This window comes from Nothobranchius furzeri, chromosome 8, assembly GCF_043380555.1.
Source record: "Nothobranchius furzeri strain GRZ-AD chromosome 8, NfurGRZ-RIMD1, whole genome shotgun sequence".
NCBI classification, from domain to species: domain Eukaryota; kingdom Metazoa; phylum Chordata; class Actinopteri; order Cyprinodontiformes; family Nothobranchiidae; genus Nothobranchius; species Nothobranchius furzeri.
In genome coordinates this window covers 53,425,513-53,442,506 of record NC_091748.1, presented here as the reverse complement: position 1 = coordinate 53,442,506, position 16,994 = coordinate 53,425,513, and the positions used below count along the sequence as shown (strand labels likewise).

Genomic DNA, 16,994 nt, shown 5'->3' with positions numbered 1-16,994 from the left:
CTCTGTTCTCCGCATCATTCATTCGACTTTTCCAGAAACCAGATGGATAACTTCTGGTTTGATATCATTTCAAGATCTCATAATGACGAAAGTGCTTGTTTGTGGCGATGACGCTGGAGCTAAAAGTGAAAATGAAACCTTATCTTCCTCCTCACTGGTTCTGCTCCTTCCTTCCCTCTGCTCCTCTTTCAGTCTACTTGTATAGCTCCATTTTTTATATTAGTGCGGTAACGGAACAAGGACCTCCACGTAGTTGAGAGGGAAGAATCCTGACTGGCCGTTCAGCATGCCCTCATACCAGTTTTCATCGATCTGATTGGTCAGGGTGATGACGTCTCCCTCGTGGAAGCCCAGCTCTCCCTCGTTCTCTGGCTCAAAGTCGTACAACGCCTTGCAGCTCGGCTGCTCCGGAGCTGAAACAAACAGGAGGCGAGGAAGAAATTATTAGAAGGCAACTCAAACATTCAGACACAAAGGGCCCGCACAGTGCTCAGCTTTTGCATTTCACTAAGCATGTTTTCTTTTACTAATGCAAACAAGTTGAGTTTATAAATCCTATCGAGGAAGTCCTTGACCATGAACCAAAACACCAACACCAGGTCCCTGTGGGACTGGCCTCATTGGCTTTGTCTTTCTGCCTCTGACCTCACGTCCACCAGCAGCAATGGACGCTCAGACAAACTCGGCTTTTTGCTGCCAGACAATTTTCTCATTGTGTCAAGTTCACCCACCACCCTGCTGGCTGGGCCGGGAAGGGACAGCCTTGGTCACTTGTTCTCATTTACTCACTACCACTTTACAGAAGCAGAAAAATAAAAACACTTTTGTAATGAAAAAAGTCAACTCTGCTGCGCTGGCACCGTCTCACAGTAGCCTATTTCAGAGGAGCCTTCAAAGCCCTACGACTCTTATGAAGAAACCCAGAATCCTTGTGAACATTTTGGGACAATTTGGAAACTTCCTCAAAAACTTGCAAATCTGCAAAGTGAACCAACTGTCACAGCCCAGGCTCAAAGGAAGGCTGCTTGGCCTCAAAAGGAAAGGAGTAATTAAAGTTGCACTATAAGCACTGGGTGACAACTTCATCTGAGAAAGGAAACGTGTAAATCTTAGGAAAATATCTGAGCTACGGTCTTAAAAGTGAATTATTTACACATGGTTAGACCAGCTCGCTGGCTTAGTGGTATGAGTGTCCTCCCTGAATCTGGGAGATTGGGGTTCAAATCCTGGCCGGGTCATACCAAAGGCTTTAGAAATGGGACCCAATGCCTCCCCGCTTGACAGTCAGCTTTAAGGGGTTGGGTTGGATTGGGGGTTAAACCACCAAATGGTTATAGAGCATGGTGGTGTCTAAACACAAACACACACACACACACACACACACACACACACACACACACACACACACACACACACACACACACACACACACACACACACACACACACACACACACACACACACACACACACACACATACACACACACACTAGGGATGCACCGATCAGGTTTTTTGCTGCTGATCACCGATACCGATATCAAAGAATGCTGATCACCGATACCGATATCAAAGAATGCTGATCACCGATACCGATATCAAAGAATGCTGATCACCGATACCGATCGCGTGGATTGGCCAGAAATTTTCTACAACATTATAATGAGTGCTACAAACTACATAATCTGGGAATAAAGGAAATGTAACCTAATCTAAAATGGTCTATCGGTCTGCTTTGATCTTTTTTTAAAACTCCGATCAAAACCGATAGGGGCGCTATCGGCCGATTGGGATCAAATGCCGATCCATCGGTGCATCCCTAACACACACGTGTGTGTGTGTGTGACAACTAATGGGACTTCAACTTTATGGTTAAATAAAAAAAAAACCAAGAGCTTTTTTCCACAGAGGGCAGCATCTAAAGGTGGAACAACATTATTGCAACCTTACCCACCCCCTTCATCCATGATTACAGCTGGTCGGAATCCCTCCTTGTTCGTGAATGTGCATCTCTAGTTGGCCAACCAAGTTAAAACACTATTTCTTCTGTTTTTCACAATAATTATTCTCACGTTGTGCTATTAATTCTTACATATGTTTAAAGGCTTGTCTATAAGCTATTTTGCTGACTCCGCATCAGTCTAGGTACTTTAGCAAACATGTGTGTACACTCTGATTGACATCTGTATGTAAGCAGATGACCAACACTGGTGGTGAATGCTGAGCGGCTCTCAAATCAGATTTCATGGGGCTCTTTGAGGTGGGGGCGGGCTTAGCAAAAACAAAAAGACATATTGCCTTCATCATCACAACACAGGGTAAGACTTTCACTTTTATAGATTTCTAAAAACAATCATGCAATTCCTGACAGAGGGAAAACTCCAGTTTGATGCTTTAAACATAGAGTAGGTGTATCATAGGGCTACTTAAAAGAGAAAAAACAGAACAAGAATAACCAAAATACTCTAAAAATATATTTAAAAATATGTGTTAATCACTAAAAAAGTCAGTTACCACTACTCTTGACAGTTACTTATGTGTTACTGATAGTTAAATGTTTAACACCATCCCAACATGCAGCCTAGGGGTGTAACGGTTCACGGGGGAGTGTTGAACCATTTTGGTTCAGCCTGTTCGGTTCGGCCCACTTGTGTACCATTTTGGTTTATTTTTTACGTTAAAAAATGAATTTTTATTTGCATGATTTAAGTGGAGCAGATAAAATTTCCTGATGCTGTATTGAGTGACGTTTAAAAAATGTGATCTGCAAATTCTGATCAACGCCTTTCAAGGTGGATTAAACCAGCTGATTGTCGCTGCTACTGTGGAGCCTGTAGAGATGCTGAATGGAGCGTCGCCCCTCCCTCCCTTCTCTCACACTGCAGGCACACAGCGTCAAAATGTAAACAAACATGTCTGCTGAACTTCTCGCCTGGGATAATTGATGTAAAGTTTTCATCCTACAACGAAAAATACGGCACAGAGGAAGCTTGTTATTAATACGAGTTTTAAAGAAGACACTCTGGGTGGTGTGACGTGAGTTTTTACGGCTCGCTGCAGAAATCAAAACACGGAGCATCAACAGTCAAACAACGCTTTTCTATATGAGCGTGACGCTCATAGCTGCACAAATAACCTGTGAAATAATTAAAGACATCACGCTAGATCAGCAGCTTGTGATAACACCTGGTTCTGCTCACTATAGGAGCCACTTTAGATATTAAATAATTAAATAATTATAATAATATATACAGAAAATGTATCGAACCAAGCTCTTCAATGACACTGAACCAAACTGAATACAATTTTAGCGTACCGTTACTCTCCTAATGCAGGCTGTCACATGTTAGTCCTTTTTCATGCTTCACTGTTTTCAGATCAAAGAGCAGACAAAATGCTAAAACAACAAGACAGTTGAGTTTAGTCAACTCAGTTTTAAGGTTAAGGTGGAATGGTTGAGGAGACAGGATGTGGGCTTCAAACAAAAACGACACACTTCTTTCTTTTGTTTTCACAACACATCATAATGAAAGCCACTGAGGGGCAGCTGCTGTTAACTACCATGTATATCATATCATATCATGCGCGCGCACACACACACACACACACACACAATTTGTGACTCACACAATCCTGGTTTCCGAAAGGACAATGAAGCAAAGAGAAAGGAGTGGTCTGCTGATGTCACAGGAAAAGGGAGCAAGGTCAGTCGGAGAAGGGCCAACTAGATAACAAGGCGGGACACACACTTGCACACACGCACACGCGCGCGCACACACACACACACACACACACACACACACACACACACACACACAGAGAGAATACCTTACACGTTAAACTATTTATCAGTTTGTCTTTGTCAATAACTAAATTATGTAATTTTAAGAGTTTTGAACTAAAATATCTAGAACTGTCATTGAGAAAGTAAACTACAAGAGGAGTTTTAGGTTGTTTTTGTTCCTTTGTTCTTACTGGTGTTTGTTTATGGTGCAATCATGTTGGCAAATGTACAGACTGTAGATTAGCATCTGCAGGATTTTAAAGGAGAGGAGAGCTCAGAGTTTTGAACGATCAGATCAACGACTCCTCTTCTGGACCCCCACAACTACCAAAGGGGCATGTTATGACTTTTATTCTGAAGTTGTAACGGTTCTAAGATTGACACCATGAAGTTCTTTCCTAACAGTTTCAGTACCTTCCAGAATGAGCAGTTTCAGGGTTCTGTCACTTTAAGTAAATAAGCTGGAGCTCACCCATCCCCAGATCAGGCTGCTATTAGCTGAGAAGCTCTGATATATAGGAGGGGCTCGGAGCTCGGACTTGCACAAGAGAGGTGGTTCTGTGCTAGTTTCTTGTGTGTGACATCACAAACAGGGAATTTTTTAAACAGCTTGTTTTAAGCACATAACTCCTAAAACCAAAAACTCATTTTTTTAACACAGAGTGTTTATAGAGGCAGTACAGACACATATAGCAGGAAAAATTATGCAACAGGTCTAGCCTGGCCTGCCAGACACCTCCTCTGTTTAATTCTGCACAGAGAAAGGCTCTGGGAACTCTCCTATTCAAATAAACCCACCCCGTGAGAATTCTAACCGAGCCAATCAGCGGTGAATGTCATACGTCACACACCATAACGTCGAGTTTGTTGAACATGGGGACTGAAGCGGAGTTCGCTGCGTCTTTCCTCTTGTCTAAATGACTTGGACACGTCTTTACAACAACAAGTAGAAGCGCTAAAAGCCTTGCTTCTAAAGAAAGATGTTTGCACCGTTGCCAGACTCCATTTTTGACTACAGCTAAAAAACTACTGCGTCGCGGACGTCACACACAGCGACAGTCAGTTTCTCATAAACAACGAAGACAGCGGCGGAGTTCGTTGCGGCTCTTTCCTCAGTTCTAAATGACTCAAATGTCTTTAAAACCACGAGTAGAAGCGCTAAAAGCATTTCTTCTAAAAAAATAAAAGATGTTTGCCCCGTTGCCAGATGCCTTCTTTAATTTTTTTTAAAAACTACAACTAGAAAACTACAGCGTTGTGCGGTTCAGTCGGCATTTCTGTCTTTTTTCTGATTGGTTACTTTTGAGCTGCCAAGTCCCGCCCTCAAGTGCCTCTCTGCCTGTGAGTTACCAGACTCTTTCTATGTGCAGAATTAAGCAGAGGACGAGTCTGGCAGGCCAGGCTACAAAAGGTAGCACAATATTCATCCATTTGAACATTTTGAAATTCAGTGACTTAGTCAATTTCATCTCAATACAAATACAAATTATGTATAAAGCAAAAAGCCAACTTCTGCCTAATTGTGTTCAGACTCTGTTCCAAATGAAAACATCTATTTATGACCTGAGAGGTTCTTTATTATTCATAAAAACCAGAGACCCGTACTGTGGTTAAAAATCACTGTATGTCTGTCAAAGGTATAAATATCTGGAACTGTTGTCCTGAAAATATAACTAACATGTTGAGCTTTAAGGGATGTTATAAAGAAAATATTATTTTTTGTTATAGTAGAGAAAATGAGGTTGATATGCCTTGTAAATTTCTTGTTATGTGTTGCAATAGTTCTTTTGTTCATTCTTTCATTTCCTGATATGGAAGAAAATTAAAGTTCTTAGACACATTTTTAAACCTGTATGTTTTAGAGTTGCAGTGTCATGGTGATAGTCTAAGGTAAAAGGGGTAGGCAAACACTAAGCTTTGCTTCTGCCTATACCCTTTTGGAACCATAGATCAACTGGATTCAGTTGTTACTTGTACCAAATAAAATTCATTCATTCATTCATTCATTCATGTCCCCTTCAAAATGTAACTTGGAATTTGTCTTTGACAGTAACGTAAATAGAAGAATGAATACAGAAACAATCTACATTACATCGGTGTTTTACCTGTGCTGCGTGATGGGGGAGGGGCCATCGAGGTAGAGAAGCCACCGTTCGAGTGGTTGTTGTCTCCAAAATCAAACATGGGCTTAGGTTTAGGTGTGTATTCACGTCTTGGACGAGACTGAGCTTCGTTCATTCTGTTAAAAAAGATTAATTCATATAAAAAAATCATATAAAACATAAGTCTGAATGAATCAGCTGCAAACCTGGAACAGCTTCAAGCAGAGGACTTGTTGGTGTGTCCTGTCCACTTACCTGTCCTGCAGTTTGTCAGATAGCTCCTCTAGCACTTGTACAGCTTGTCTGTGGTACTGCAGCTGAGACTCCACCAGCGATGCAAGCTGGCTCACCTGCTCGATCTACACACACACACACGCACGCACGCACACACACACACACACAAACACACGTTGACGCTCTGTTACTAAGAGAACTGATTGCAAATCGATTCAGAACTGAATCACCAACCCAAGAATCGGAATCACAATAGATCGTGAGTAGTTGTAAAAATCAGACTTTAAATTATACTTGGTGGAAAAAAGAAGCCACCACACGTTTAAGCTGTAAAAAGGTCCTCACGTCAGTCTCAAGCAAGTTGTACATGCTGGTCTCAGCCACTTCCTTAGACTCGTGAAATTTCTCCAGGGCTTGTCGGACTTCCTCGTCTGGTATCTTGCCCTGACGCTTCTTCTTGTAGTCGTAATCCAGTCGACGACCTTCGAGCTTCTTCAGATGGTGCTACAAAAGGTCAGAGACAATGTTTAAATAGTAGTAATACATTCACTTTACCAGATAAAAAAAAACAACGTTTTAAGATTTTACGAGTGCTAAACAACACTTGTAAAACAAATGAAAAGCATTACTGACCTGTATTTCTCTGAGGTCCTTGTCATACAACCCTTGCAATGGATCAATAAAGTTCTGTTTCACATCGATGTCTAGAGAGTCTTTGACTTCTGCTAATCTCTTCATGGCCTCTCCAACGTCTACTAGAGCTATTCCTGAATGCCAGAGAAAGACAAAAATATTTCAGGGAAGATTTCCAGGAATGGGAAAAGTATATCGTCAACAAGTCATCTACAAGCCGTGTTTTTCTTCAGCTCAGCAACTAAACCAGGTGATTTCAATCAGCACAGTGAATGAGCCTGGTCCAGCTGCTGAGCAGAACAAAACCACAGCATGGCGATGTCTTGTTGATGTCACAATTCCCATTTCTGAAGATTTCTAACACTAGAAAAAATGTGACTCCTAGTTGGGATCTGTCCCACCCAGATATAGATTGACCCCAACCCCCTCCCCCCCCCCCCTCCCCCCTCCCCCCCCCGGGACGTGATGGATGTAGAAATGATGGTAAAAACACCGCTAACATGACAGACGTAGAGACAATGTAAAAAAAGGCCATAAAAAAGGGGCAGATGCGATGCGTTAGATATGGACGTCAAAGTGTGCCACATAATCATAAAAATGAAAGTAAAACATAACATTTAAAAAGAGTTTTATTTATGTATATATAAATTAAAACTTTCCAAATTTAATGAAAATTTCAAAATAGCTTAAAAATAAGAAGTAACATCTGTAAAAATTATGCATTCAAATACGGCAGCCTGATGACATCATAATACGCAAATTAGATGAGTGAATTTGCTCCCAACACAAACTTTGGGTCCTACTAAAGATTTTTCTCTTCTATAGTTTAGCTTTATCTCTAACCATATCCAAGCTGCGACCTTTTGAAATAGTCATGCTAAAATTTAATATTTTCTTGTAAAAACTCTGGCGCCCAAAGGGCTGGACAGTTTGAGCAGACGTGAAACTGCCCAGTATTATGTAGAGGGGACTGGAAGAAGGAGAGAGGTGTTTGGGTCCTTTACTTCATCTTTTTTTGGACAGTTCATTTGTTTGCCTGAGTGAATTTAAAACTGTCTTGTAGACTACATGTTTTTATACTTATATATATATATATATATATATATATATATATATATATATATATATATATATATATATATATATATATGTATATATGTATATATATACATATATACAGTATATATATATATGTATGTATATATATATATATATATACTGTATATATGTATATATATATAGTTCATTGGTAAGCAAGGCACTCTAATTTAGTCCTTCTCAAAGTTGGGGATGGGACCCCACTTGGGGTCACAAACATGTAAGTGTGGGGTCTTGAAATCCTCTTGAAAAAAAAATGTAAATATCAGAAATGTAAATATCTCTAATGGCAATTAGAAAGCGACTAATTTTTATAAATCAAAGCAAACTGATAAAAGCAAATATATTGGTCAATATATATTGGTTATTGATGCTGATTGTGTTCTCATTGTGCCACTTTTTCAACTAACTCAGAAACCAAGAGTCGGGGTGATAGGCCTCATAAATTTAAATTTTGTTGGTCAGAGACTGAAAGTTTGGGAGCCACTGCTCTAAGTGATGTGAATATCGTTTTTTATTATATTTTATGTGCAGAATTTTACATAGGGCTTTTTTATGTTTTCTGTAAAGTTTGGTATGCTGAAAATCAGTTCATGTTTAAATAAAACATGCTTTACATAAAGCATGAGGTTTTGGTTAGTGATTGATTGACTGACTTGGACAGTGTTGATCAGGCAGAGCTTTGTTGCCAGCGTTCCATTGCATAATGGCTTCAAACACGTATATAATAGTGTTCACTTTTTTGTAAACCATTGGATGAAATTACACAAACTGACTGAGCTCTAGTTAAAGGTTGGTTTATGCTTGATGCGTCCGCGAGGTCCGCACGGCTCCGCGTGGCAAAATTGCGTCATTTTAACAACCACGTCCCTCCACCGCGCCTCCGCACGGCCCAAACTTTCCGCACCGCGCACCTAGGAAATTTACTAACCACGTGGACGGTCGGACGCGGAAATACATGGCGGACTGGCAAGAACTAGTATGGCAGAGGTTCGTAAATACAGACATTTGTATGATTCAGCTCTCAGAGATCACCGTGATCAACATGTTGTTAATAATTCTTGGAGAGAAATAGCTCGCACTGTCGGAAAAGACGAGAACGCTGTTAAAAATTCTGGAATGCCATGTTGTAAACAGTAATTTCTACTTCTACTATGGTGTAGTGTTGGATGCATGCCGTAGAGCTCCATGCTGCCCCCTACAGTTTGGGAGAATATTGGCTCACCGCAGAGACAAGCCGCATGAACCATAAACGCTGCAAGTTGTGAAGCGCGTTCCATCCGCGAGCCGCATCATCAAGCGTTAAGTAAATGCATCAAGCATAAACCAAGCTTAAGGCTCTTGCAATTGCTTGTGTATGTGTACGTGCGTGTGTACGTGCATGTGTGTGTGTGTGTGTTTGGGGGAGGGTACATTGGAACTTTGTCCCCCCCAGTTTGAAAATCCTATCTGCGCCCTTGGGAAAAATGCCCAAAAATTTAAAAAGGCAAAAGGAATTTTACAAATACTGCTTTACTATTTTGGCTGTTTAGTAATGAACTATAAACTTATACCAGGCATGCACACACATGCACCTCACCTACTAAACAGGTAATTACACACTTTACTCATTCGCTGCATTAAACCAGAACAAACCAGTCTTACCAAAGTTTGTGTCCTCCCCGAGTTCGCGTCCAAACTTGGACATGCACTCCCCGAGCAGCCCCTCAGCTTGAGGGTAACCTGGGTTCTTCACCTGACCACGGATCTTAGACATGGTGTTTAACATGGACAGCTTGGCCCGCGATGCTGCAAAGGTAAATCAAAGTCATTTCTGTTTAAATAATTTAATTCAATTCAAGTTTATTTATATAGCAGTAAATCACGACAAGAGTCATCTCAAGGCACTTCACATAGTAAACATTCCAATACAAGTCAGTTCATTAAGCCAATCAGTAAAAAGTTTCCTATATAAGGAACCCAAAAGATTGCATCGAATCACTGACTAGTGTCAGTGACTTTATAGCAATCCTCATACTATGCAAACATTTAGCGACAGTGGAGAGGAAAACTCCCTTTTAACAGGAAGAAACCTCCAGAGAATCCTGGCTCAGTATAAGCAGCCATCCTCCACGACTCACTGGGGATCGAGAAGACAGAGCAGACACACGCATACACCAACACCAACCCACCCACACACATACACACACACACACACAACATAAATACTAAGTAATGTTTCTGTGGTTACATTGTGATTTCTTAGTAAATATTCTATTTAGTGAGAGACAAACTTTATTGTATTTATCCTAGTGAATCTATAATTTAACGGGTAAACTAGTCGTAGCACATTCAATGTAAAAGAAAGTAAAATGTTATCAGGAAAGGGAGAACGTTTAAAGCCGGGCATACACTGTGCGACTTTTTCACTTTTTTGAGCCGATTTTCCAGTCGTGCGAGAATCCACGACATCGGGGCGAGTTTTGCGCCGAGCGGTCGTGTAGTGTACAGGGGGTTACGAGAGGCGATTAACACCACGTGACCAGCTACCGATCAGCAGTGGTGAGGTCGCACGGACTTCTGGTGTGTTTAATATTTCGCTCGTCTCTCGTGAGGGTATCGCACTGTTGAAGCGGCGCTGCGAGCAGCCACGATCCAAAATGTATCAGAACCGCTCACGGCGCATGCGCAATCCTGCATCAACACCGGTCGCTCGCTATTTCCCTAATAACACACGCTGTTCGTTTTTGTTTCTACACGTTTTTTTACTGACAAAGATTGTCAAGAAAGCGTGTTTGTCGTGTTCATGTCAAATTAAACTGATCACAAAACACAGATTTACTCTCTTTATTTTGTTTTCCTCATCCAACCCCCATAAACCCCTGTGTGTCCTCCTGCAGCACTCCCGAAGGACAACAGGCAAGACAAGACAAAAAAGTCTGACGTGTTGAGTAAAAACTGCTATTTTTAGCATATTTTTAAGGCCGACGTGTTGCTACCAGACGTACAGTGTGAGCAGTCAGGACGCATCCGAGAACTGGGTCGTGCAGTGTGAGCACACGACTCGTGAGATCTGCTCTGCGAGGAAGTCGTACAGTTTGAGCTGAAGCTGAGTGCTACGAGTGAAAAAGTCGCACAGTGTACGCCCGGCTTAAGTGGTTAGCAGCAGTGTTCAAGCCGATGGCCCCCTCCATGAGGCCACCACTGTGCAGCAGAGCACCACTGGAGCTTCTTCTGGGGAGAAAAACACTTAGACATACAGATGCAAACAGGATTTCCTCTCACCTGGGTTGGGTTGGAGGTACTCTGAGGTTTTGGAGATCACCTCCACTACAGCTTTACTGGTTACATCTACTTTCTACAAGGACACAAACGGAACCATCAGCTAAAGAACCAACAAGGACAAGCAGAGGAGCGAGATTTGCTAAAAATCTGGTTATAATGCCAATATTCTATTTTCTTTTGCAGAGTCTCGCCTCAACAATGTGGTCTACATAATTTTGACTGCAATTAGTTTCAAAGTTGGTCTCAAACAAACTACATAAATATGATCAAAATTTTTCTAAAAAAGCCCACAGTGATGGCTCCTTCTGGCTTGTTTTGACTTCAAAAAGTTAAAACCCAAAGAAACCAGCAGTACATAAAATATTTACACCACAGAAGCAGCAGCTTGTTCAGTTAGACATTTTTGCTTATTAGTGCAAATGAACATTTATGCGATCTCATGAGCCAACTTTTAATTTTCTTTTAAAAAAAAAACAAAAAAACTTCCAAGTTGAAAGAGTGAAGCTGCTGACATTTTATGGAATTGCAAAATTTTCATGGAAATATAAACAGGAAAACAAGTTTGTTTATGCAATGTGTAAAAAAAAGATCCAGTCCGATGACACTGATTTACACGGTCTCTCATGCCTCTTACCCGTTCCAAGTCTCTGAAGTCATCATCTAGTTTGGTTCCTTCTGCTCCACCCACTTTCTCACTAACCATCTACAAGGAAGAAGACAATGTGAAGAAATGAGGGAAAGCAACTGAGAGCCAAGTCATTAGGCTATCATCTAAATGACAAACTCTGATGTCCACTCATTAACACATGAACATGGGAAACGCAGTGGAGTGTATGCAACCTTTGACCTTAGTCCCCAGGGATAGTTATTATAAAAAAAACGCATCCACCGAAGAAAAAGTTATTGTGAATAACGCTAAATAAAAAAAGAAACATTTTTACTCCACTACTTATACATAAGCCAGTCATTTGATTCCTGGACACACGTTTGCAGATGACGTACGACACTTTGCTGGACATATCACGTCCACATGGACTCACGTTGTTCCTTTTCTTGGTGTATTCACTCATCTGTGAGGAAAAACAGATTTTAGTCCTACACGACTCTAATCTACTGTTGCTGTGCAAACTGGAACAGTCTAGATTTTTTAAATTTTTCTCATGACATTAAACTTGAAACATCATAAACGTACTTGACTCAACTTCTCCGTTGACGTTTGAACGTATTCAAACAAACAGCAAGCGGAGGAACTGGTTTCTCTGAACCAGACTTGTATTTTCTGCTCTGAGCTCGTGACAGGAGGCCTTGAGGGATTCAGGTCACAAATGAAGATGCAGCTGAGACTCAGCATTTAATTATTGCTCTGAGAAGATCTAAGATCGATGTCAGCATCACACTTCGTTCTGCTCTTTGGAGAAGCTAAAAAAGCTCAAATATTGATCTAGTTCCTGCAGTGTAGGTTAATCTTGCAACACTCTGGGTCTTAGTTGTTGACTACTAAACAAAACTGTCCAACATTATTATTTATATGTAAACAAAAGGTCATGAAATGGGAGCAGAAAACTTCCACAAATAAGAAGATTTGGTATAAACAGGATGAGAAAGAGGGATCAGAGCGATCTACATACCAGTACATCATCTCAAAGCCAAATCTAAGCTCAAGATAAACACTACAGTGGATTTATAAAAAGACAGCAGGGAAAACAACATTTTCAGTGGGTCATATTTACTCCCACACACTCAAATGGGCTGGAGCTCCAACTCACATCCAAGCTATCAGGATGCATTATGCCATATGCAAGGAGTCTGAAGCACAGGAATAAAGCCACAACAGGAAAACTAGTTATCATGTCCTAATAAATTCCACACTGGCACCAATGCTAGAAACGCCAAGAAACAGAGAGCAAAGTTAAATATTTATCAAACAAGGAAACAAAGAGTGAGTGCTGCCTCTGTCATCATGGCTGAAGTCAAGTAGTCTCAGGTTTAGATTGCCGATATGTTGATTTCTGATTCTTTTACAGCTTTTATTATATGTTTTTAATATTTCTGGGTAGTCTCAAAATCATGATTTTGAAAGTAAAATCTTCCACATGGCTGATCTGGGTGATGCCATCAATAATTAAAAATCTGGATTTTCAGAATGACCAATCACAGATTATCCTGATCATGTTGGCCAATTCCAATCACCAGCCAGATTTTTGGTGTATCTATATTTTACTGGACATCAGTTAAAACTGTAGCTTTCTAGTTTTTAATTATTTCAAAACGCTACATTTGTAATAAAAATTTACTTTTGACCTGATCAGTCACTTTAGACCTTTAACAAAACCATTTTTACTGAACATCAACATCAGTTTTCAGCCGCATGTCATCAACCTGCACCTGAATAAACAAAAACAATCTCAGGAATCCATTGCACATATCATTCCTTGTGAATCGGTTTTAGCCCAAATCAACTTGGCACTAAACTGTAATTCAGACTAATCCTTCCAGATTAAGCTGTACTTTAACTCCTGATATGATCTACGTGCTTCAACGAAGCATGTGAAATGTGTGCATGTTGGAACAGCGTACCCTGGCTGATGTTAATCCCATCATTTTGTTCAGTAGAATGAAAACAAAGGCTAAATCAATTAATATCTTTTAACAAATTTAACTTATGCTCTGTGTTTTCTTCCACCCTTTAAATTTGAGACATACTAAATGACAATTTACACCATAAGATCAATGATCTAGCTTGGCTGGTAGTAACTGCCTGCAGATAACTGGAATATACACTGCCAAGCCCCCAAAAAGTCTCCACCTGGATTTAACTAAGATACCAGGTAGGAGCCTCCTATTGGATAACTACTGTATGGGTGATAATCTTTCAGCTGGCAACAAGTTATTTAACCCCAACTGGTGCAATGAGTTGCTTCTCGTTACTTACACAACCGTGTGGAAAGACACATCTGATGGTCGTGGAGAAGATGTAAAGTTTGTTAGGGAAGGGTCAGATCATTGGTACGCATCAAGCAGAGAAAACATCTAAGGAGATTTTAGAAACGACTAAAACTGGTTTAAGAACTGTCCCAACACATTATTAAAAACTGGTCTGATGCATCCAGATGGACCCTGTTCCAGAGTGATGGTGCATCAGGGTAAGAAGAGAGGCATGCCTAGTGCCTACTGTACAAGCCTGTGGGGGCAGTGTTATGATCTGGGGTTGCTGCAGTTGGTCAGGTCTAGGTTCAGCAACAGGATGTGCTCCAAGAATGAGGTCAGCTGACTACCTGAATATACTGAATGACCAGGTTATTCCATCTTCCCTGATGCCACGGGCATATTCCAGGATGACAATGACAGGATCCATCGGGCTCAGATAGTAAAAGAGTGGTTCAGGGAGCATGAAACATCATTTTCACACATGGATTGGCCACCACAGAGTCCAGACCTTAACCCTATTGAGAATCTTTGGGACGTGCTGGAGAAGGCTTTGTGCAGCGGTCAGACTCTACCATCATCAATGCAGATCTTGGTGAAACATTAATGCAACGCTGGATGGAAATAAATCTTGTAGAAGCGTATTGAAATAACGCCACAGCAAATGTGTGATATAATCAAAGCTAAGGGCGACCCAACAAAATATTTTATATCATGTTTTAATTTTTATCTGTACAGCACATAGTCAGCTGTCATGCTATTTTTAAATGTGCTTTACAATTACACTTGGTATAGTATAGTATAGTATTAGAGGTTGTGACCTTGTAATGTATAACTGCAGAATTTAAATACTTTCCAAGTATTAGACATTGACATCAACACTAAAAACACTGTTAATTATTAAATAGTACTGCATATGTTTCAATTTCCAAGTGTCAAGATTATTGAAAACAAGAACACACAACCGCACAAAAAAGCGTTTTCATGAGCACTGATGCCAAATCTCTATTTAGACATCCAAACGCTTGCAGTGGCAGCCATTTTTTCTTTAGGTGACTAATAATCAGCTAGACTATATATATATATATATATATATATATATATATATATATATATATATATATAATTGATTTGATTAACCATTTCTGTTTTAAAATTATGTCTGAACATTAATAAAACAATCATTTGACTTGGTACACTACGACAAAAGTAATGATCAAAGTTTTAACTCTGACATTCAGTTCTGTTCGCTACAATCACATATAAATGTGAAGTCTGATTTTATGAGGCTTTACATAACATCTATTCTTAAAATAATGCAATATGCATTCAAAATATACAATTATGTATAAATCCTGTGAGGATGTAAAGCTTTAGTAAATTAAACTCAGGTCATAAGAAACAGTTGAATCATGCACTCCAATTTTGAAGTGCAGCACCACAGCAATGTTTTCACCTGAAGGGGAGAAATAAATGAAGTGTTTCCCAACTGAATGAGAAATCCTGATTTACAAATTTAGCAAAAATAACCACAGTTATGATCGAACATCCCTAATGTCGACTGTTTACGTTGTACAAACTTGTTCTACATTTACCATCTGTTACACTCATGTGACAGACCGCCTTTCTAAGTACTTGTTTTCCACCAATATTAACATTTGAGGGCTGTGATTAGTTTTTACAGAGATCCACTGGAACAAAACACAGGGGAAACAGCAAAATAGAAAAACAAGGAGTGGGATAGAGCCCAGATCTCATTGCCACATCCACCTCCCTGCATGCTTCCTCTTCACTCTGAGTAAAATGTGAGCTATGTGGCCTGTTATTGACTCTGGTGGAGTTTTGGCAGGAAAAACAGCTGCAATGCAGTCAAATAAAAGTAAAGCACACAGTGATTACACCATTCACGGTGTCTTTCCTGTATCAAGCGCTAATCTACTTCAACTCTCCTCTGTTAATAATTTTCAACACAGTTAAACCCAAACAACTTCTAAATGTGATTTTCTTCACATCACGAAAGGCCAGCAGAGATTTGTCTCTAACAGGAAGAGGTAGAAACCAAATGTCTTTCCTGCTTAGCTCAGCAGGGGTAAAGGAAAAAGACTAGATAAAAAAAAATGTTTTTTTTTCTCCTCCCTTCAGTCAGATGGATCTGATTAAAAGCATTCACACTAAGATTACGACACCTAACGATACATGTTTAGTTCCATAGCGTTGAAACATTTCTGAAGTGTTTTTAAACTTCAGAGAAGAAAAGTTGGCTTAATATCCTTTCAGACTGAACACCAAACTGTGTTTTACTGCTATAAAAACACAAAGGACTTTTCCGTTTCAGTCCTGACTGTAGTGCTGCAGCCAATTGCTCCGAACGGTGTTTTCTTTTTCACACTGGAATAATTCCTACTCATCCTTGGGCAGACAACGTTAACGTTAATCCCAAGATGTGTACTCACAAAATCAGATTCTGTGCATCTGTATGAAGCATTAAAAACAACAACCTCTAAAAAGAAATGTTTATATACACACTAACGCTAATTTATTAATTGTAAACACACGACATGGTAATAAACATTTTAATGTACTATTGAAAAATGTTTAGAGCAAAATTAAAGTCAAATTTTCACAAAATGACTCAAGCTGTCAACAGCAGCTAAACATGAAGCTGGTTAGCTCTCCATGCTAAAATAAGCTAGCAGCTAACGGTATCGGAGAAAAGTTTGCAAACCTGGCTGGCTTTATAGAATTGCTTCTTCAACCCCGCTACAGACATTTTGAACCCCGGGGCTTTTCTCTGCTTCCAACTACGGTGTAAAACAGGGCGCGATAATCCAAAAATTAACGATAGACTGTGTCAAAAAATGGGCCGGTGCAAAAAACACTTCGGAGAAATAATAGGTCTGCCCAGCCGTCACTCCGAGTCGGGACACGCCAACTGAACACGTCCACGCTAGGAGTG

At 40.1% G+C, this 16,994-nt stretch overlaps 1 protein-coding gene across 1 annotated transcript; it reads right to left on the bottom strand.

Moving 5' to 3' along the window:
- Positions 1-16,994, bottom strand: sh3gl1b (SH3-domain GRB2-like 1b). Its single transcript, XM_054729982.2, has 9 exons — positions 16,764-16,994; positions 11,748-11,816; positions 11,114-11,186; positions 9,494-9,637; positions 6,752-6,885; positions 6,464-6,622; positions 6,140-6,243; positions 5,888-6,021; positions 1-413 (listed from the first exon to the last, which is right to left on the bottom strand). The coding sequence occupies exons 1-9, from the start codon at positions 16,806-16,808 to the stop codon at positions 220-222; spliced, it is 1,056 nt and encodes a 351-aa protein (XP_054585957.1). The 5' UTR covers positions 16,809-16,994; the 3' UTR covers positions 1-219.

Excerpts from the sequence above, each read along its gene's own strand:
- sh3gl1b (XM_054729982.2), bottom strand. The coding sequence starts at position 16,808 with ATGTCTGTAGCGGGGTTGAAGAAGCAATTCTATAAAGCCAGCCAG. Across the intron at positions 6,244-6,463 it reads ACAACTTGCTTGAGACTGAC|ATCGAGCAGGTGAGCCAGCT; the intron begins GTGAGGACCTTT and ends GTGTGTGTGTAG. Across the intron at positions 6,022-6,139 it reads TCTGACAAACTGCAGGACAG|AATGAACGAAGCTCAGTCTC; the intron begins GTAAGTGGACAG and ends CTTTTTTAACAG.